The following is a 23,401-nucleotide window of genomic DNA, read 5'->3' on the forward strand; positions in this document are numbered from 1 at the left end:
TCTATCTATCTATCTAAATATATCTATCTATCTATCTATATATCATCATATTATATATATATATATTATATATATATACACACATCATATACATCATATTTTATATATATATATAATATGATGTATATATATAATATGATGTATATAAAAATGACGTGAATAACGTTGTGTACATGTTGCACACTGAATAAGATACAAAACGTTCCGCGGAACCTTTCTCCTGCAGCCTCAGTTGAACTCGGAGGACTTTATGGCGGACGGACTGTCAAATGACTTCATGGTAAACACAGTAAGGTGAGTGTCAATATTTGTTTTTTTTTTTCCCAGCTCGTGTGTGGCGCCAGTTTTTTTTTATGAACACCGGTGAAGCGTGATGCTTCAGATTTTAACGAGCGAACGGGTTTTATATATCTCGTGTTAAAATGACATTCATCAAAGGATGGAGAGAGGCTAACGTTAGCTGCGAGCTAACTAGCCCCCCCCCCTCCCTCCTCCCCTTCCCCTCCCCTCCCCCCTCCTCCTCCTCTGGCTCACATCAACATCAGCTGGAGATAAACAAGGGGCCTTAGCCGGCCAGCTCTCCGGATAGATAATCGATTTGATATATTTATTCATTTGGGATGTGTTTTCGTGACGAACAGGAAGGGGTAGTATCCCGGTACTGCAGCTCTCCGACAGGCTGACCGTGGCGTCACCTCTGTTTACTGCTGACTGTGTGTTTATGGATGGAGGACCAGAGGGAAAGTCACCAGCAGCTCTGCTCAGGCGTCACTCCGCTTATTTCAGACCACTCTTAGCCTCATTAAACGTGACTGTATAAAAGAGGAATTACTTTTTGCTGGCCTTTCAAAGAAAAAAAAACAAACAACAGACAGACTTCAGCTCATCCAAAACTCTGCAGCTCGAGTGTTTAACCAGAACCAAGAGGAGCGGACACATCAGTCCGGTTCTGGCTGCTCTGTAAGACACAGGATTGACTTTTAAGTTTCCTCCTCCTCGCCTACAAAACCTCTGACTGCATGTCTTAACTCTCTGGTTAACAACGCGCCTTCAAGAAAGCTAAGATCATCTGCCGCTGGTTTTATTTGGAGGTTCCCGGCAAACGGCCGAAAAGAAAATTGGGGATTCAGCTTTTTTTGTCAGCTTCGCTCCAAAGGTGTGGAACAAACGACCTGTTCGATATCAGGGAAGCTCGCTCAGTTAATACGTTTTAAAAGAAAGATAAAAACATATCTCTTTACATCAGCCTTTAACGAGTTACTCTTGAAGCTCTCTTGCACTTTGAACTACCGTGCCTTTAACATGCATATTGCTTATTTTATATTTTAACTCTATTCCTGTATAATTTTATGCATTTTATCTGTTTTTATGCATTTTATATGTTTCTTATGCATCTCATTTCTTTTCTATATTTTTAAATATTCCTTTATATCTGTTTTTATGACAAACACTGCATGTAATTTTCTGGCTGTAAAGCACTTTTAACTGCATTTCTTGTATGAAAAATGCTATACAAATAAAGTTTTTTTTATTATTATTATTATTAAAGTCAAGATAAAATGTTCATTTCTGGATTAATTTGCACGGTCATGGAGCTTTTTTTCTAACAGTCTTGACGGAGCACTCGTTGGCTGCTTTTCCTTCACTGTTCGCTTCAGCTCATCTCAGCTGGGTTTAAATCGGGTGATTGTGGAGGACAAGTCATCTGATCACTTTGCTTCTTGAGCAAACGGCCGCTAAACAGCCTGGAGGTGTTTCGGTTAAATGTTTTGATGAAAAACAAATAATGGTCCCGTTAAGATCAAACCAGATGGAGCTGCAGACCCAGTTTTACCTCAGAGTTTGATGGTTGTGAAACAGCTGTTGACAAATGTTGTCATTAACTGACTATGATGTGTTAAAGTAATGACAGACCAGTTGTTTCTCTTTACTCAGTCGAGTGAATCTATAATAACCATAATATATATTACTATAGTCCTGAAACAGGACTTTTTTCTGTATATCAAAACTTCCTCAACACAAGTCAACTGATGATCTCAAACGCATTGAGAAGGCAAGAAATCTCGCCAGTAAACCTGTGACGAGGCAAGCTGGAAACCTTTCCAGGTGATGATGTCACAACGAAGATTTACCAACACTGTGCAAAACCGACGTCAAGGGAAACACTAGCACCTTTTTTTCTTTTATAGCTTTTAATGTCCTCACTACTAATCTACACTGCAGAAAAATACTAGTAAAGATAAAGAAAAACTTTAGACTGTTTCTGTACATTTAAGCAGTAATGATTTAGAGTATTTAGTGGACAAAACCAGTTCTTGGTTTATTGAATTTTTCTTGATTTAATTTGTGATCCCCGCAGACTCCTCGTCACAATTATACAAAAATCCTCCCTGCCGTGTTTTGTTCTGGAGTTTTATTCTCTCACTGATCACAAGTATTCTGATCTTTTTCTTTTTTCCGGCCGTTGCTCTGAGTTCGTTGTCTTGACAGCATGTGTGAGTCAACAGGAGTTCAGTGGGAAGCGCGATGAGTAACTGGCCTCGATGCCGATGCACAGTTAGGTCAGAGCTGTCTCCGCAGGCAGATGATGTCATGGGAAATATGCTGGTGTGCGATCATACCAGGCGTCAAAGTAAAACAGGAGCACTCCTAAACTGCTCGGTTCAGGACGACAGCGGAGGTCTTTTCATTCAGTAAAAGTGAATCAGAATAGAACAGATTAGGTAGGAAAAAAATAAATAAATATTGGGCTTTGTGACAGTGGCATTTTTATTGTCCTGTCACACCAGTGCCCCTTTATGAAATTCTTTTTCACTTATTTTCTCGAAATTACACCGTCGATACTTTTCAAATAGTGACTTCTAAATCAAAGTTGATTTCAAACTGAAAATAAAAATGTGAGCCATAATAAAACAATATTATGTTCTGCATAATACTAGCACCAAGGTCTTCCCCTTGCGTGATCAATAAAGTATATCCATCTATCTATCTATCTATGCAATGGTGGACTGTACTGTCTTACTCGTGACGCGTAATAAAGATAAGACTATAAATCTCAAATAAAACCCGTGAAGTAAAAACAAAACAAATCGCCGGGATACCTATGTTAATGGCCTCTTTTGTATCTCTAACAAATTATCACAGATATAATTATAAATAATCAGTACGTCACTGGGGGGAACTGGGATTGCAGTGTTTTAATGGCCTTTAAATAATTAATACTTGGAGAAAAGTAAAAGAGGCTGAGCGGTAGAGGAGAGGAAAATCAATGAGAGCGAGGGAGCAACAACTCAGGCAGAAAGAAGCGCGTATGTACATACAGTGTATATATATATGACAGAGAGGGAGGGAGAAGACGGAGGACTGGGGAGAATCAGAAGAGACAGGCGGTCAGGCAGATGGATGGGAACCCCACCCAAGCCTGCTTCCTCTCTGTCTGCTCAGTCTAGCGATAAGCAACTGAGGAGGAAGACGAGTATTTATTTCATCAGGACATCATGAAGGAGGATGATCCTTTCTGTTTGCTCTGGACAAATCTGTGAAGCTTCAGTCTCCCTTGTGATGAAGAAACTGCAAGTTGGGAGAGGCTTCGTTATCCTCTTATCTTAAAGTTTTGTCTCGACGGAGGATCTATTTGCATTTTCTGAAAGCACCTGGAAAGAAAGGCGGCTTTACGTGTGAATTAGTCACCGTATTCTAACCGTCAGCTTCGTTCTATTCTTTGAGTTTCTTTGGCACACTTCCTCTTTACAATTTCCTCTTTTTGTCTTCCCTTTTGTTCCAGTGACGCCACGATCAGCCTCCATCTGACGAGCCTACAGCCACCTGATGGGCCAAAGGAATCTGAATTGTGAAGTTGATTTTGAGTCCGGCCCCTGAACTGTTCAGACTGACTGGAGGTATTTTACTGCTGTTTCCGTGCCCAAAGAGAGGGCATCTGGCTACGTAACAACGTTTGCGGCCCAAATTGGATTGTATTGGAGAGTCCCAGACTGCTGCCGGTCCTATTAAGCTCTGGCATGAAGCTGCAGTGGCTCCCCCTCCCCTGAGTATCTGCTGCTTCAGGAACATCACTGAAAAAGAAGACTGTAATCCTGGATGAGCACCTTGTCTCGAGGCTTCAGACAGCAGTTTGTGAATCTTACAGACTGCTCCGATGTTGTTCTCCTCCTCCTAACTCGGCAGCCAACATAAAAGACTTGCATTTGCCCAGCTGAAGGCTAGCTTTCTTTGTCAGGCATGTAGATGCTGCCAACAGGGTTTTTGCGGCCGCTTTGGAAAACTATCTAGTTGTACGGTTGCCAGCTTAGGGTCGAAGCCCTTCCTGATACGGCCATGGAGGGTCTTGAGCAGCTCGACATGGTGGGCGACATCAGCCCGGCTCTGGAGGCCACAGAGGACTTCATCCACTGCATGGATAGGATACAGGGCCAAGGGCCGAGCCAGGCTCAAAGCGGGAACCTCCAGCCTCCCAGGCAGCCGAAGCAGCTGCAGGAGGTGTCCAGCGCCGCGCTGGAGAAGCTGAGCTCCAGCGGCGTGTGGAGCCTGCTGGCTGGAGAGCAGCCGGAGGTGGGGCCTCTAGGCCTGGCCTGGGCCGACAACTTCAGCGTGCTGGGGCTGGGGATGGGCTTGAGGCACGGCAAGAGGAGCCGAGCGCGCTCCACCAACGACCTGGCAGCCCACTCCAAGGAGTGCACCAACTACGCCGCCAACTCCTCGTCCACCTCCGTCTTTAAGAAGGGACACAGCCGGTCCAGGTCAGACGTCAACTACCGCCCGTCGGCCTACACGGACAACGGACTGCCCACAGTGGACTGCAACACGCTGAAGAACATGATCCTCAACCACCAGCAAGAAGGTGAGTTCACTTACACAGTGTGTGTGTGTGTGTGTGTGTGTGTATGTGTGTGTGTGTGTGTGTGTGTGTGTCTCTCATATCTCATCGATGGAGCTGAAACGATCAGTAAAATAGTAATTCAGTCCAAGAAAGTTGTTACCTTGAGTTTGGGACAGACAATGAGACAAAACAAGCAATCTAAAGATGCCACCTCAGCTTCTGGTGAATTTTTCACTTTCTTAAATTTTATAAAAGACTTTTGCAGTATTTCTTGAAGCGACACAAATTTGTTGACCGTCAGAGATTTTGTTGATACTAAGTCAGCTGTTCTTTAACCACTCTCATCAGCGCCCCCTGGTGTGAGGACGTTGTTTAATTGCATGGTAAACAAGTTGGTCAATAATCAACCCCACTGGTCACTGATTCATCGCCCTTCAGAGAGGCTGAACAAATGTTAACGTGAGCAGAGTTTCTCGAGCTTAATCACAGCGAAGAGAACTGAAGCTGCTCACCAAGGGAACATTTGGCGTTCCCACCGAGGAACGTGAAGTGTTCATTATTTGTCCCTCCTCGTACTACTGTTGGTAGATCTTCACCGCTCACCAGCTTTTCTGTTTCAGAGATACTCTGATAGAGTTTTCTGACCATAACATTTTTGCCATCAAAGTTTCTTAGGTCTTTCCATCTGCCCGTTTTGTTTTTCATGCATCCATCGCATTGCCCACGAGAACTGTTAACTTTTCCATCTAGTACATCCCTGTCCTCGACTTGCGCCATTGTCACGAGTTAATCACGGCCATTCACTTCGTCTATGAGAGGTCACACTGTTTTCTTCTCCTGTGTATGTTTTCTAATTTGGGTGAACTGACCCTTTAATCACATCGGATTTGCCTAATTGGGCATTCGCGGCGCGGAGAGTTGCTTTGACTCACTGAAGATGATGTCATGTCCTCTGGTGACCAACTCATTGAACCTACCAGAAACATGCACACCTCCTCCTCCTTCGCTCTGATCGACCGTCCATTCACTGAAAAGCTTTCTCAGCCTTTGAGAGGCTTTTCGGAGGACAGAAGTCCCGGACTATTTGTGCTGCGGATCGGGGCGTGTGCTGTACTTAGGTTGAAGCATCCTCAGAGAAAGCAATAATGATAGAAGATGATGATAACTTGAAATGACACAGCTGTGCTATGACAGGCCGTAATCAGGCAGAGAGCCAAACAGACACACACACACACACACACACACACACACACACACACACACACACACACACACACACACACGCACGCACACACACACACACACGCACACGCACACACGCACCATTTGTTTGTGTGTTTTGGCTATCTGAAGGCCTAAGGAGATCCTAAGGGATCCTGGGGGATAATAGCCTGTAATCCTGTCAGCAAATGGACTCAAATGAGGCGAGAGAAGAGGCAACCCAATTACCCGGCCCCTGATACTGGCAGGATTATTTAGTATTAGCATATGTGTGAAAAGACATCAGGCTATTTAGTTTGGCTCGATGTGCATTGAAAAGAGAGAAGTAGGAAAAGGACAGTAATAAGCAGAAGGCAGAGTGATTTAGCTCAGTCTCACTATGTCTCTTTAATCACATTTATAAAAAGTGGTCTGTTTGCTTTCCCATTAGTGACAGCTGGGCTTGTTTAGATGGTAAAGGGAAATGATTATCAGTCTTTTATGGATACAATATATGTGCATATAGAGAACCAAACTGGCTTAACTTATCATCTTATTGATGATCTATCATGTTTTATAACACTGCTGGCTTAACTCTAAAAGCTGCATTAATCGGAAGAGATGTCCCTTTGAGGTCAAGAAAATGGTGTTGTTTAAAAAATATATATATTTTCTGATATTTGAAAAGCAAAAAAAATTGTGGATCAATCGGGAAAATGAAAACTTGATGTGCAGCCCAATTTTTTTGTAAAACAGATTCATAGATGGACAAAAGGACTTTAGAGATGGTTAACGCAGGAGACCACTGTGATCTCAAAATATCCAGACAGATGCTGCCGTTACTGTTTATATTCGGGTGGTAAATTCTTGTTGTGAAGGCGACCTCGGGTGGTTTGAAGGGGTAATCTGTGGGGAAGTGAATGGTGAAGAAAAAGACTCCGCCCTGATACGGACTGTCAGTGCGCAGCAGGTCATAGATAAGAGAGGAAATAGAAATGGAAATAAACAACTACACAGTAAGATGGCTTCGAAAGAAGCAGTGAAAAAAACAACTCGCGTCACTCCGGCCTGTCGACTTCTCAGCCCACGCGTACCGTAGGTGAACCTGTAGTCTAGCAGGCAACAGCTGTGCTCTTTGGACTTCTCTGAGTTTGTGATGTCACAGTGAGTTGATGTCACACTCTCATGCTCTAGTCAGCCCTCAGCACAACCGGCTGTCAACATGCTATTTGGAAGAAACACGAAGCAGTCGTTCCGTCGTGGAGACTGAAGAGGACCTGTGGTTGTCCTGAGCGTACCTCACTCAAGACAAGATGATTGTTTATGTCAAAGTGTCTTAAAGACACGGATATTATTATTACATTGCATTTCATTTAGCTGACGCTTTTATCCAAAGCGACTTACAATAAGTGCATTTCAACCATGAGGGTACACAACCCAGAACAACATGTTGTTAATAGACATCCAGAGAGAAGCTTTAGAGAGGAGATGTAAAATTATGGACGACAAAACTGGAGGTAAAACATAAAAAAAAAAAAAAAAGTGTCAAATGTCGGACCTTTTAGGTAGCTTTGATCTTTGGCTTTGATTTTAAGCCCTGACTGTTAGTGACTGTACTGTCAGTAACTGGAGTTCGGCACTGAAAGAGCCAAAAATGGAGGAAGAGATCAGCGGTAGGTTTTCAGTTTCCTGTTTTTTTTTAGATATCCATTCTTTCACCACATCCTCGTGAGTTTCTTCTCCAATTCAGTTTCTCAGTGCACGATCAACACCACAAACTTTTTTTTGTTTTTGCTCTTTAGTCATATTCTTTTTTTCTATTTACCAGCACGTCTCTCTCGGTTGAAACACAAAACACGCGTGATCCGCCGTCAGCTGCAAATATCCAACATGTTAAAAAGGACTTTTGCTTCTGATTACGTTCATTTGCGTATTTCTGGCCTTGCTCAACCGGGGGATTAACCACTGCGCGCCCGCGCGCGCGAGCACGCACACACACACACACACACACACACACACACACACACACACACACACACACACACTAATACCAGTTTTAGATGCTGACCTTGAATGAAGTTCCTATTACCTCCAAAGTTGTTGTTTTTTTCTATCCGTGTAGGTCTTCAGAAGGTACTTTGCCTCTTGCCCAGTGGGCTGTGATTTAAACAAACAGACGGGTGGTGTAATTACGTGTACTTTGGTATCCAGCAAATCGGGAGTCGCCGTTAGATTGCAGAGCAGCGGTTAATACGATGCAGTACTTTGCGCCCCGATTGACTCGGAGGCCATCGGCACCGGAGAGTTAGTTAGCAGCGCTGAGAGCGAAGTGTTAATTATGGTGGAAGGCTTGTGTGTTGATATGAGACTGTTACTGTGTGTGATGTCAAAACCCACCAGGTACACATGAAGGCTAATTGAATAGAGCAGCTTTTCTCGCCACAACACCTAATTCTCATCTCGACCCTCCCGAGCGTGAAGACGGCCAATCAGCCAGACTTGATTCCAACTAAGCTCATTTGCATATTCATTTGTTCCTTTTTGCAAAAAAGGTTTGTTAACATGCAAAGTCCGAGACCTGAACTGACACCGCGTCAGCTGCTGTTTTGATAAGATTGATGAGGCACTAGACTCGCCACCCTTAAGTTAAAGCAGAGCTGTGAGGGATTTAGCTTTTCCTTTGCGCTCCCTGAGCACGATAAAGAAACAAAGTGCAATATCTGCCAATTATACTGTTTGTGGTGGGGGTTTGCAATTAAATCAGTTTGTCAGAATGGTTTAGAGGTTAAGCATAAGTTATTGTTGTTATTTTTAACGCAACCTGTCTGCCCGGTGAGCCCTGATTTAAGGAACTGCAGGTGAAAAGGCATCGAGAATATTAAGGTTTAATCGGCGTTTGCAACACTTTCCACTTTAATTGCACGTTTTGAGGTTTACATACACCCAGTGGAGGATTTGGAAGAAGGCTGAGGGCGGACGCCTCCCCGTTGTTTGCTAAATGACCAAAATGCATCCCCCTTGTTAACCTGCCATCACCCTCTTCAAGCCCAAGTGGTAGAGAAAGCGCAGGGTGGAGGGTTCGTTTGGTTCAATGTGTCAGGACTTATTGATCGCTTATGTGACTGAGGTTTGTGGAAATTAGAAACTATCCCTCTTCTAGAATTTGGGTCTGCTAACACCAGTCTGATCATGCCACTCGTGTATGAAAAACTGTTAATTATCTTTTGAAACATCCAAAAACAACGGCTGCCAACACCCACAGAATCGTGAAGCTTCAGACTCTTGAGCCAACTGTCGGTTGGGCTTACAGTTTGGTGAATGTCTAATACTTTAAAGTTTCATATATTCTTTACTTGCTAAAGTCACATGGATCTAGTGACAACTTAGAACAGGAATGTTAAAGAACAGTTTTTTGGGCCCACAGAACCTCAATGAGCTGCAACTGGCTGGCCCAGTGCGATGGTGTTCACTCAGAAATAAAATAGCTTTTCCTCAACACACATATTCATAATATTTGTCTCGTTTCTCCCTTTTCCCCCTCCGACTCTGTCCCTGCCCAGCAGATAAAGGCAGCAGTAGCAGTGTGGTGAAGCAGGGTGCGATGGAGCAGCGCGAGGGGCCCCGGGGCCGCTGGACAGCCTGCCACGTCGAGCTGACGCCGTGCGAGCTCCGGCTGTACACTCTGGACAGCAGCGCCAACCGCCAGCTGGGTACCGCCTACTCGCTGTCACACTGTCAGAGCGTCATCTCACCAGCACCCTGCAGCCAGCCCAGTCAGATCAGCCAGCCCGCCGACCAACGCACGCTCCAGGCTTTGTTCTTCAACAGCACGCGTCTCCAGCTGAAGGCGGCCAACCAGTGGGAAGCCATGGAGTGGAGGCGGCTGATGTGGGAGAAGGTGCAGGCGGCCAGACCCGCGAGGCAGGAGAACCGCAAGCATAAGACCGGAGCGGAAAATCAACAGGTCGCCAAGTTTCCCACGCCCATGTCACCCTCCTCGTCGCCGTCTCCGTCGGGACTCGACACCAGGCCCGATGGCGATAGCGACACCCCCAACTCAGCGGAGGCGTCGCTCTCTGGTTCTGGTGTCCCGAGCAGACCCACCACGCTGCCTCTGTTCACCCAACGCTGCCAGGACGTCCTCAAAGCCGGTGTGCTGCGCCAGCTCGTGGATCAGAACAACTGGCGCGCCTTCACCTTTGTCCTGACCAGATCTGCTCTCCAGGCCTTCCCCACCGAAGGCCGTGGCTCCGTGTCCCACCCCGTCCTCCAGTACTCCCTGGCATCCTGCTTGGCTGTGCAGCACGATCAGGAGCAAGAGAACGCAGAGCCATGGACCGACAGAAGAGAATTCTTCCAGGCTGTTTTCCCCAAAGAGGTGCTCAGACTTCGGGCGGACGATCAGGTCAAGGCCCAGGAATGGGTGGAGGCTCTGCGGCAGGCGGTCGGAGCTCAGAGGCCTGCACAAGAAGAAGGAAAAGGATCGGGAGAAGGACCCGCCAGCCTCCAAGGGGTACTGTTGAGATCGAAACCGTCGAGGGATCGGAGGCACAGGGAGGCCCAGAGAGCCAAGAGGCAGTCAGTCACCACCAGTTTCCTCAGTATTCTCACCTGTCTGGCTGTGGAGAAGGGGCTCACCGCTCAGAGCTTCAAATGTGCAGGTGAGTGGCCTTCATGGACACACAGGTTATACACAAATGGTTTCTTTGTCGGCCTCATCTCCTGCAGCCTAATTATGGTGTGTGCACATTTTCAACACAGAATTACAAGAGATTGTTATCGGTTTCCAAAATTATATTCCGGCTGAATTTGATGGTTTAAGTCTGAAACAATGATTGAGTACCTTTACACTCTCACCCTGGTGTTCTGCTCTCAACCGTTTTCTGATTGATGATCTGCTTTCCTTTAAAGATCCTTTCGATCCTTTAAACCTTTGCTTCTTCAGTTGCATTTAAATTATAAACTCCTCTGTTGAACAGATATAAGAAGGATGCTCTCTTTGATGATTCCACCTTCCTACCAGCTGGGTGGTTTTCAGTATTTAGTCGGAGCCCTTTCTCACATCCAGGACCATGACGGCCTCTCTCCTCTTCATTATTATTCCCTGTTAGGCGTCATACCGGGCCCTCGGACAGCCCCATAAATGGCAGGCGGTGCTTTTTACTCTCCCTGGGTGTGAAACATGGGCTTCCTCTCTCTCTCTCTCTCCCTCTCTCTCGCTCTCTCGCTCTCTCTTAGGAGGGCTTTGAATAATCACCGCTCACCTCCCTTTTTATTTGTAACAACTGGCTTATTAATGCAGAGCTGTTTGAAAGGCCAGCTGAAACAGGAACAAGGACAGAGGCCGTCTGGGGCCAATGGATGATAATTGGTAGGCTTATAGCACCGGAGGAAAGGAAAAATGAATGGATGAATGAATGAATGAATGAATGAATGAATGAATGAGAGCAAATGAAAGCGGCCTGGGGATGCGACAGTGGTCAGCCGCGATCGGGGTTGTTTGTTTGAAGGGTTTCTGGGTAGAGCTGGATGGACGGGACAGCTGGATACGTCCATTTTCTATAGAGAGCACACCTCTGCTCACTCAGCCCGTTTAGTCCCCTCCTTTTCCTTTCACCAGTTCATTCACACTCACAGCCTTTTCCCTCCCTTTGTCTCCCTTTCTCCTGCTGTCACCCCCCTCATTTATTCCACTGTATCCCTTCTTCGTCTCCTGCAGTGTTACTTAGCCCTGAAAAGTCCTTTACACCTTCTCAAATCGAGGCCTCAAAGTTGTATTCTAAATCCACAAGGTTTTGTTCGATGTCTCATGTCTTCTTGTAGGTTTACAGTGTTCATTGTTATGGTGAGGAATTGATCTTGAAATTTCATTCTCCTCAAGATTTAATACCAGAATCTTAAATCCAACTGTAGATAACCTTTCTACCTTTTCACTGCTTTTCTGTCTGCTGCCCTCTCCTGCCTCTCATCTTATTGGTGGCTTGCCAGATACTTTCTACTGAGATGTGACCAATGTTAAGATATCCTAGAAATCCTTCACGCTGAACCTTTACCACAACATTCATGTCACTATTAAAATCGATGAGGCCTTGAAACCTGGGCCGTTATTTTTGATGAGATGATCGCAGAATGAGACGGTATGGCATGGGTCGGTGAGTCCTGACAGATCTATAGATCCAACCATGTTGTCCATTAGGAAACCCCGTTCATCAAAAACATTGATCTTCTGTTGTTAACCTCAAAAGGAAATCGTATTATTGGTTTTGGAAGCCGCTACAAAACATGAACAAAATCTCTTGATGGTTGCGACCGTAGAGCCTAACGTTCAGCGTGCTACTTTACTCTACACTGTTTTTCTCTTTGAACTTGTTTCAAGTCTGCCCCTTGCATATGCATGCTACCGCCATCCATACATATTGAGTAATTGATTATTTAAGATCAAAATGTAAATTATATTCAACTAATTATATATGGGAATCACTGCATTTTAGATTCCTTTTGAAGGAAATGGCGTTCGTTTGAAGACTGTGACTCCCCATTACCCCCTCACCACACACACACACACACACACACACACACACACACACACACACACACACACACACACACACACACACACACACACACACACACACGTTGTGAAGAGAGCGTCCTCAGGTTTGGTGACCCCTGTTGTTGCACTGGAGCACATTCTCAGGCCCCCGCGTACCATGTGAGTCTGTTGGACAGGGAGATGGGGGCTTGGGGGGGAGGGGGTAAGGGATGGGGTGGAGTGGGAATCAGTAGATATGAGGGAATCGAGGAAGTAGGAGGTGGGTTCACATCAAAAGATGGACAGTTTCTCTCTGCGAAACATGCACACACTGCGCACACACACACTGCACACACACACACACACACACACACACACACACACACACACACAGTCACACACACACAAAATCTTACTCAGTACTCTCCACGTTTTTTCATTTGAGTGTTTGGTCGGTGTGAATGAGACACATCAAAGCTCGGGCCTCTCTCGTCTTTTCAGTTTTAATTCACACATGTACATAACACACACACACACACACACACACACACACACACACACACACACACACACACACACACACACACACACACCGGTGTCCCGTCAGAGGTGTGGTGGTCTGAACCAGCGGCGGGCAGATGAAAGCGTGAACCCCTTTTTTCGCCCTGATGTCATCCCTCTCTCTCCCTCTGTATCTCTACGTCTCTCTCTCTCGCCGCGAGCAGGTCAAAGTGACCCTCTCTCACTACAGAGAGCCGCAGTACAATCGGTAGACCTTTGAGCTATGTTTGAATTCCCATTCATCTTTCCCTCAGTCCCGCTCTCTCTTCATCCCGGAGAGACACATAAAAGATCAGAGACAACCAGAAAACACAGTTGTTACTCTGTGCTGATAATAGAGGAAGTAGTTAGCAGCTGAAACTATTAATACAGACTCTAGAAATGAGGTAAGTGGCATTTGTGAGGGATGGAGTAGCGTATCTGTAAAAAAAAAAAAAAAAAAAAAAAAAAAAAAAAAGAAGCAGTAATAAGCTCTGAAAATGAAAATGAAAAAAATAAAAAGTTCAGGATAATATTAAATACAAATAAAAGTAGTAATAGTAAAGAAACAGGGTCCTTCCTGCTCACCATTTGCACGTCGAGCCCCTTGTTTGTATTACTTACGTATTTTTTTGGGAGGCAACTAAACAAAATTGTTTCAGTGACAATTTATGTGTTATTTCCTCTTTCTCTTTGGCCTCTAACAGTGATTCTCAACCTGTGGTACATGTACCATTGGTGGAACGCAAAAGCTTTTGCTGAAACAAACAATTGTTATTTGATTTCATTTTATTGCAGAGAACAGTTATCACATAAATACACAAAAATCACATCACAATCAGGTAATCGTGTCTTTGTATGTTTCTGCTGTTTCTAGTCTCATAGAGCCACACATGTTTAAACAGATGCTGGAGGTTACATGTTCTTCTTTTCCATCCCTAAATACTATTTTTATTTATAATGATAACATACCATCCGTCCTTATTAAATTCTCTCCGCTCATTGGTAAAACTTCCAGCCGTCTGTGTGTTTTGAGGTCGCTTGTTCTGGTCTTGGTCGAGATCAGGTCAGCGTCAGGTTTATATACTTGGTATGTATTTTCTATTGTTTTTGTTTTTTTGCTGTGAAGAGCACATTTGAGCACGTTTGCCACTCCTGTGGTAGAAAAAAAAAACCACATTTGCCATCGCGTGTCTTTTATGTGTGGGTGTGTTCTCCTTTTTGCGCTCATGATATAGAATTTGAGGTTAAGGTTAAAGGTTGTTATTCCGTTTGCAAATGTCTTCGGGCTACATACGTATGCGTCTTTGTTCCTCTCGGTCCCAACAGCAGCAGACTGAGTTTGAGACCACAGTTGGCCAGAAAGCGAGTCTGGTGGTCAGCTGTTTCCTCGAAGTGACAGAGTGTTCCTCTGACTGTTGACCATCCCCTCAGCCTGCTGGCTCCACACCAGTGGACTGTGGTTTTCTGAAAGAGCATCCACCCCAACAACAGCATGAGATCATTGCTGTAAAATTAGCCTACCTAGATCTGACTTAAACATATGTATTCGATCGTGGTCCCGCAGTTAGATAAGACTTTGTTGTTTTCTTCTTTTTTTTCCCCATCGTGTCCGCGAGTAATAGTTTCAACCAAAGGACAAAACAAATATCTATTGTTTTAACTTTGGGAAGTCTTAAAAAAATAGATGCTGATGATTTATAGATTAACGTTTGGCACACAGCTTTTCAACAAAGTTTTTTTTTTTTTTTAATGAATACAGAAAAATGGCAGAAAGCACAGGAATCACATCTGGAGGTGGTTTGACTCATGTTGTGTCCAGACTGATGTTCAGGCAATTTGAACAGTTCACCTAAATTCTTAAGAAAACATTAGTTTGAAAGTCCATCTAACTACAACTGGGTAGTAAACTTCGATACTTTTATAGCACTGACCGAATTTGCTTTGATATCACTGACTTTATAAAAATGTCTTATCATTTGGTAAAACATTTTGATACCTAGACTACATCCAAACCAACATGTTTTAGTTATAAAAAAAAACAAAAAAAACATAATTTTTAATTGCAGCTACAGAAAATAACTCCAGCTACACTCTGCCCCTCTAAACTGCATGAAAAGTAAAGATTGAGTGTTATTTTCTTTTTGTTGATTTTATAACATTAATATTGAAAGAGTAGCGTTCAGGAATCGGTTTTTGGGCCGATACGCAGCCCTAAACTGAACTGAAACATGTAAAAAAAAAAAACGACTTTGACTGTCCTTGGAAAAAGAAAATACAGCAACTCGGCTTCTAAAGATTCTCAAAGGACCAATATGACGCGCCAGACAAAGGTCATGTGACTGATAGGGTTGCTGAGTTAGCAGCAGTGCTGGCAGTCTTCTTCAGTGTGAGTGTCGGCTTTCAACAAGTCTGCCAGCTCACCTACTTAATTTCCATTATGAAATTGGACCATAATGCAGGCAAAATGGAGATAAAGACAATGCTCTATTACACCAGCTGTGAATTTAATGGCCCGAGAGATGAAAAGAAAGATGCAACCGATGATGACGTCACCCGTTAGTGTTGTGAACTGTCGCTCCGAAGCTTCGAGCTCGGTATTTTGACCGTCGCCATCTTGCTGTTTTGGAGCCGGAAGTGACCATATTTGGACGGGAGGAGGGAGCGGTGGTTCTGACTCTGTCTGATTGGGAACTTGAGGACACTAGACCCCGCCCACCGATACTAGAAACCTATATCTGATTAAGTCGGGATTATTTTCAAAAGGACTGAAAGAAAAACTAATATGAAGTGACTTTCATGAAATATAAAAAAAAAACACAACTCATAACGGTATCATTCACTAGAGAAGTTGAATGGGAGTCTGTCAAACATGTCTCTTACATTTCTGTACTGTACTGCGTTAAGATTATCTGATGCATCAACCCATCTGATTCATCATAAACCCCCAAAAAAAGGATGTCAAAAAGAAATCTTAACAAACTGTAGTTGTGATTTTTGAGAATTTCCTTTTAGAAATCAAGCAATTGAAAGAAGCCACTAATTTTCACCAAACCTGACAAGGGTCAGTCCGCCATTCAGTCTGCGTGTCTCTGATATAAGTACGTCTTTATCTTTTGGTCAGATAAAGAACGAGTTCAGCTCTGAATGCTGATTGTCCGATTGTCCGTCTTTTTCAGACGCCAGATTGTCGTCTGCGATAGAAAAGTAGCCGGACGAACTTGTCTTTATTCTCGGCCTTCATCTGCTCTCGTTTGATCTCGCTCTTCTTCTCTTTCATGCAGCTCTTTTTTTCCCTCCCATCTCTCGATAGCCTTTTATGCATTAGGTGTTTGTTTTTTTTCCCCCCTCTTTTTTTTCAGCCCGTGTTGTTTTTTGTGTTGAAGCTCGGCGGTCAAACGCGCTGACACACGTCTCTCTTCCTCTGTCTTTCCTTTATTTTCGGTAGCTTTCGAAGCCTGTTCTTCCCCCCCCAAACCACCCCCCCCCCCCCCCCAGAGATAACAATCTCCCGTTTCTTTTCTTCTCCACCTCTGTTGATTTGCTGTTTTTCCTCCCGAACCCCGTGTACTCTGAGATGGCGTGGATAAGGGACACCTGTTGCGGTGCTTCAGCGCTCAACTTGTTTGGGTGTGTGTGTGTGTGTGTGTGTGTGTGTGTGTGTGTGTGTGATCATGGCGCAGGTCCGGGTGTTTGGGTGAAGAATTAACTTTAAAGCCTGCGAGACAAAGCAGAACAGAGAATCTATCGGTCTGAACAGAGCGGAGGATCTGTTGGTCTGTGAGCTCTACAAAGCTCTCTCCTATTGAAGTCGGCTGTGTTGTGACTACAGGGGAAAAAAAACAAGACTCTTTTTTTCTTTGGAGTATCTCTGATGAATTGGGCAGGTGGACTTTAGGCAGACTTGGATAGAAGACGCACTAAACATGAGCCGTCTGTGAAATATTGCACACGGTTTTTATTTATGCGGTTTGAGGAGTTTCAGGGTTGGAGTAGACACAAAGCAAAACTCTTTACCATGAATACCACATTTACTTCTTGGGATAGACTCTAAAGATCTAAATATGGATCATTTCACAAAAAGTACATAATCAACAGACGTAGAAAAAATAGTTTTAGTGACTGAATGTGTTTTAAAATGTGTTTTAAAAACTTTATGAAGTGCAGGTTTGCTTGAAGCAAACCAGTTTTGTCTGACATGATATCTGAAATATCAAATGTGTACAGACTCCTATACACATAATCTGGGTACACACACACACACACACACACACACACACACACGGTATTACTATCATTAATGTGTTGATAGACGTATCGCTGGCATCAAATTTAAAATAAGCACGTTTTATGAAACAATAAACACATCTTAGTTTTCAATATATCATATATTGGTCTATCTGCAATCAAATATTAGTTTATGTGATTTGCAAATTTTTGCATTTTGTTTTGATCTACGTTCCAAACAGCGTCCCCAACTTTTTTGGGGGGGAATCAGGCTTATCAAAAGAACGGGTGAACAAATTGGATTGAACGGGAAATCTGATTAAACACGCATTACTTTTTTTCTTTTTTCTTTTCTGTGGGTTATGATGCAACGGATTACTTTATTGGGGTCAAAGATCCTTTTAAACTATCTTGTTTATTATCCTCAGGTTTACCTGGCAGCATTACTGTGGTATTTAGTGAGGGCAATAAACCGACAGATATTGACACATATTGAGTTTTTTTTTTATGTTTCGCACACTGTTAACACCAAAAGGTGACTTGTGCAACACCTCGGTGATAGATGGAGATATAGAGCTGTAAATAATTATCTCTTTATTGAGCTCGGCGATAATACAGAACTTGTTCCATGTTAAAATAGAAAAGATTGTTGTGTTGGATTGAATTTAACTGGTTTTCTTGTGATAAAAAAAAAAAGAAGAGACATTTAGAAACAATAGAGGATCATATCACATGTATGTATTTTTTTTTTTTTTTTTAATAGATATTAATTCTAGATGATGATTTTCTCCTCAGGTTGTCAGCGTCCGGTCGGTCTATCCAGAGGAAAGGCGAAGGTGTGTTACTACAGTGGCTGGTACTACTGCCATAGCTGCCATCAGGACAACTCCTTCCTCATCCCAGCACGCCTGCTGCACAACTGGGACACCAACAAGCACAAGGTGGGTAAAACACACACACACACGCACACGCACACGCACACACACACACACACACACACAGATATGTGAAATGGTTCACTATGAAAGTATGCAGTCTCCGTGTTGGCGTGTCGTTGGCTCTTATTAGGATGCATGTGAATCTCGGGGCACCGTTAATGAGCCACTGTTTTCCAATCAGTGCAAGTTTTCCTATAAATGTTCTTTTTTGCTGAGAGTTGGATGAAAAGATTGAAACTCGATGTAATGGTCTGTATGATAAGTACGGCGCTACGGCCAGAAGATATTATCTCAGATTAGCATAATGACTGGAAAGAGGGGGGAAAACAGCAGCCCCGTCCAAAGCTAAAGAAAATGAGTCTGACGAATTAGCTTGTTATCCCTTGCTTGTTTAAGCTGGACAAAAAGTGTCGACTTGTGTAAGGATTCCTCAGCGCACCGTCATCATTACAAGCACGGAAAGTACAGCTTGTTGGGTATCGCCTCTTATGAATCGGCGGTCCTGCGATGTAAAGTGATGTGCTCCTCCAGGTGTCCAAACAGGCCAAGGAGTTCCTGGAGTTTGTGTATGAGGAGCCTCTGCTGGACATCCAGCAGCTCAACCCTTGTCTGTACGAACACTGCGAGCCTCTCAGCACCGTGCTGCGTCTCCGGCAGCAGCTCCAGTCACTGCGGGCCTACCTGTTCAGCTGCCGGGCAACCATTGCCGAGGACCTCAGGCGAAGGTATGTTGGCTGTGGTGGTGTGGTGTGTTTCTTGTCCACTGGCAAACCACCGACCTGAGCTAGTCTAACGGTTAACTTCTCTAACTACCCACTAACTTAGAGGAAATAATGTTAAAAGTATCATCGTTCTGAACACCATAGACATTTTTTGGGGGGGTTAATCTGCAGTGGATGTGGAGCTGAATAGCAGGAGAAAAGACTCTGAATGGACACATGATCAGAAAATAAAATTACAATCATAAGGTTCAACACCCACATTGATGGTCCGATGTAAAAAAAAATAAAAAATAGGAAAACAGTATCAGTAATAGAGACACTTTACACCCATGTTTTAAACTTTGAAACGTGTCTCTTGAAGATCCACCTGCAGAGGTTTGTAAGGAAATAGTTGAAATAAATAATGTGTGAGCCTGAAACATATAAAAATCTATTCTGAAACAAACAAGCAAACTTAACTTTTTGGAGTTTACCAAGTTGGCAATTTTTGAAGGTGGGTCGTAGATGATGACGGAAACAAAACGTCTAGATTAATAATCCTCTGTCATTGAATGGCGGTATCAGTATCTTGTTTTTGTATAACTGCTTAAAAGAGTGAAATATGTTTTGCCAAAGAGCAACTTTAGAAGGGGAACATTTAACAAACTTCAAGAGGAGCAACAGAGGAGAGGAATCATTGTTGGTGGATGGACATGCAGGAGATGTTGTGTGTGTGTATAATGGAGCAAAATTGTCCACGACCATCACAAATCACAAATAAATCACATCAGAAAATGTGAAAACATTTTGTTTTTGGTTGTAATTCGGGTTAACTGACCGTCCAGAAAATATCCAGTCATCTCTATTGATTCAGGTGGTTCTTTGTTGTGTTTTGATTTCAGCTAGATTTGTGGTGATTTTTAAAAAAACGTATTCATTTCCATGTTGAAGATTAGCAGCGTGTCATCAAACCCACACTCACACATTATTTGTTATATTACAGACTGTTAACTTGTGTTTTCATGTGTGTCTGAATTCATTTGTATATATCGCCATAACTTTTATCTGCATGCATTACTGGGTGTATATACAGTGTATACTTCTTATATATAAAGGACACGCGTGTGTGTGTGTGTGTGTGTGTGTGTGTGTGTGTGTGTGTGTGTGTGTGTGTGTGTGTGTGTGTGTGTGTGTTGCTGTGAGCGATGGTCAGAATGGATGACTGTTTATCTGAGTGGGGTCCCACACTGAAGGCCTTGTCTGTGGGGTGATGGATGCTTCTCGCCCCGGCGCAGGTCACTAATACATCCTGATCTGACAGAGAGTCAGCAGACAGACATGAAATGTATTCTTTCTTTGTCAAATTTAATGTTAATTTATCACAAGTTAGCTGCTGTTATGGAATTATAGCATTTTCTACATAAGGACTATATATACTGAAACAATTAGGTGTGTGCAGGAAATCAATGCATAACAATTTCCGTTGTTGATTCTTCATTGTAACAAAAATCACCCACTCAACTTTGAATCTTCGCTGGTTTTCGGACACTTTTCTGCCTGTAAATTGAGTATATTTTGGTGTCGAACAAAACATGCAGCTTAAAGACGTCACCTTAGTTTTGAGATAATAACTTTTATCCTGAAATTATTACTCCAATAATATCAGCGGTTGTTGGGTGAGTGAACACAGTCAATTCACTGGATTGGCCCCAAAAAACATCTTAATATTTGATCTATAAATATTTTCTTATTGAATTTACAGGAATTCTACAACAGCACATATATTTCAACAGAGGGATTTAGATTTATATTTTTAACGTGATCAAATATTTTCTTCATATCGACCATCCCGAGTGTGCAAATGAGGCTTTCCCACAGGATGTATTGTCAAGATTCTTAATTGATTATCTACAGATTGGAGGATTAATCTGAAGGGCAGCTGCAGTAACATTAATGCAAATTTACTATAAACAAGTCCGTTTCTAACATTTCAAAATAACAGATCGGGACCATAAACTATTTGTGTCCACCTTAAAAAAAAAAAAAAAAAAAAAATATGGCACGATCGTCGTGCTCTTGCGGCATCTTGGCGCTCTGTGTTTACCTCTGTCCCATTAGCGAGTGCCGGCCCGTGCCCCGCCACTTCCAAACACTGCAGGATTGATGAGGGCCGTGGCGCTAAAACCTTCCCGTTGTCATCCGTCTACTTCAGGGGGATCTGAAGAGAGTTGTCTGTTGCAACGCGCGCGCAGCCGTGTGAGGCACTGAAGCCTGAAGCCAGAGAGACGGCTCGTGGCCCCGAGCAGAAGTTCTCAAACACTATCAGAGGTTTATGTCCGTGATAACAGACGGGATTAAAGACTCAGAGCGAAGGCTGTCGTTTTATTGTCGGAGGTCAGCGCGGGTGAGACGTCGCAAACACGTAAATGTGATTGTGGCAATCAAGGCTGCAGTCCAAATGTTCCCCATGATGGGTGCAAGGATACGAATTCCAAACGTACTTTGACATCAAAAATTCGGATTATAATGAATAAAAAAAAAAAGGCTGTTTGTGGTAGCGCCTAATCAAATTAACTGACCTGTTGCTAAATCTGCTGGGCCTCTATTCACGCACGGTATGTAATGGTTACCATGACAACGGAGGCAGATGAACCGCTTGAAATGAGTTTTTCTATATCTGAAACGATGGGTCCTCGTTTTCAGACACGTGCAAACAAAAGCAACGCAGTTTTGTCAACTGAAATGACGACTGTTGCTTTGAGATTTGATCATTTCTGTGTGGCGGTGGTAGGAGTAGTACTAGAAGAGTAGTTGTAGTATTGCTTGTAGGAGTAGTAGAGTAAATGTAATAGTAGTAGTTGTAATAGTAATTGTAGTAGTAGTAGGAGTAGTAATCTTAGAAGTAGTAGTAGTGGTTGTAATAATAGTGGTAGTAGTAGTAATTGCAGTTGTAGTAGTCGTGGTGGTGGTAGTATTAGTAGTAGTAGTAGTGGTGGTGGTAGTAATAGTAATAGTGGTAATAGTGGTAATGATAGTGGTAGTAGTAATGGTGGTAGTGGCAGTAATAGTAATAGCTATACAAATATATAAAAGCTAACAGCTTTTGTTTACATTTAATCATCATATTGTAATGTGTTGGTTTGTTCACCTCCTACACACACACACACACACACACACACACACACACACACACACACACACACACACACACACACTTCCTGAGTCTGCACACACTGTATACTGAAGGAGGGTCTGACCTGAGTCAATCATAGTCAGAGTCATAACAGAATTTTATTGAAAGGTGTGTCTGCTGGAGTGGAAAAAGCCCAGAGGACCCGGGAATATAACAGAATAAAATAATGTGTTCTTATACAAATATCATCAGCTGTTTGTCATACTTGTGAATTTGCATCTGTCTCCGCTCTTTGTAACCTGATTGTAAAATGCGTCAACTACTTTTTTTTTTATCAAGATCGGCACACGATTTATGAGTGCGCAACAAGAAAGCAATGTGTGCGCGTGTGTGTGTTTTGTCTTATGAATACTGATGTGGTAACCGTTGGTAACGTGCCCAACAGAGCAGTTTTATCGGTTGTGCCTATCACCACGAGGTGTCCGGATCGCACGCACGCACGCGCGCACACACACACACACACACACACACACACACACACACACACATCCTTGTGTTTTAGTGACACTCATCACAGCTTGAGATGGGGGTTTAACTTGGTGCCATCCGTCTTAGCAGTCTGAGAGGTGGCCTCACACACACAGAGGCATGTCTTTCTGTCTTAGTGGGGAAACTCATTGACATAATGCACACACACACACACACACACACACACACACACACACACACACACACACACACACCAGAGCTCTCCTATCTGCCAGTGTGTGTGACCATTGTTTCCTTTTTTTTTTTATGTATACGCTTGCATAGTTGAGCGTATTATTTAAAAACTGTACTGCGCTGAGATTTAGGAGCCGGTTTAAATCTTTCCCGCTGATGAGTGAAGAGTCAGAGTGTCTCATCAGGATCTCGGACTGCAACCTGTTTTTTATAGAGAATGATGCCGTGAACCTGTTCTTGTGTGTTCACAGGATTTTCCCCCGGGAATACCTGCTCCAGCACATCCACCTGTACTCCATGGCCGACCTGCAGCAGGTACACGCTCGCACACACTCCTGATTCGATCGCAAACCCGACCTCTTCACCACCTACGTTACTGTTGGGAGTCGTTCAGGTGAAAATTGAAGTGCGCATTTTTGGCTGGGTTACACTTTCATTTTAAACAATGATGGGATGTTTAATCTAATATCTGCTTGCGTTAGTAGCCAGAATCCTCCTCTAGTCAATCTGGGTTTATACGTTCTTACAGGAAATGTAAGTTCCCCCAATTTCCTAAGAAAGCATGATGAG

The 23,401-nt window shown here is 43.4% G+C and overlaps 1 protein-coding gene across 2 annotated transcripts in view; it reads left to right on the plus strand.

The window, feature by feature from the left end:
• The first annotated feature begins 246 nt into the window (after nt 1-246).
• plekhm3 (pleckstrin homology domain containing, family M, member 3) overlaps nt 247-23,401 on the plus strand; it is a 33,134-nt gene continuing 9,979 nt past the window's right edge. Inside the window, exons 1-6 of one of the 2 annotated variants that reach the window (XM_069154337.1) lie at nt 247-294; nt 3,785-4,858; nt 9,598-10,698; nt 18,132-18,277; nt 18,806-18,999; nt 23,083-23,146. In XM_069154337.1, the coding sequence (XP_069010438.1) occupies nt 4,336-4,858; nt 9,598-10,698; nt 18,132-18,277; nt 18,806-18,999; nt 23,083-23,146 (2,028 nt within the window). In that variant the 5' untranslated portion in view covers nt 247-294; nt 3,785-4,335. Of the gene's footprint in view, nt 295-3,727; nt 4,859-9,597; nt 10,699-18,131; nt 18,278-18,805; nt 19,000-23,082; nt 23,147-23,401 lie in introns of those variants that run through there. The other variant, XM_069154338.1, reaches the window with a different exon arrangement.

The sequence above is a fragment of the Embiotoca jacksoni genome, unplaced genomic scaffold, assembly GCF_022577435.1.
Source record: "Embiotoca jacksoni isolate LCO1_2020_lvr unplaced genomic scaffold, fEmbJac1.0.p SCAF_2, whole genome shotgun sequence".
In the NCBI taxonomy this organism is placed as follows: Eukaryota; Metazoa; Chordata; class Actinopteri; family Embiotocidae; genus Embiotoca; species Embiotoca jacksoni.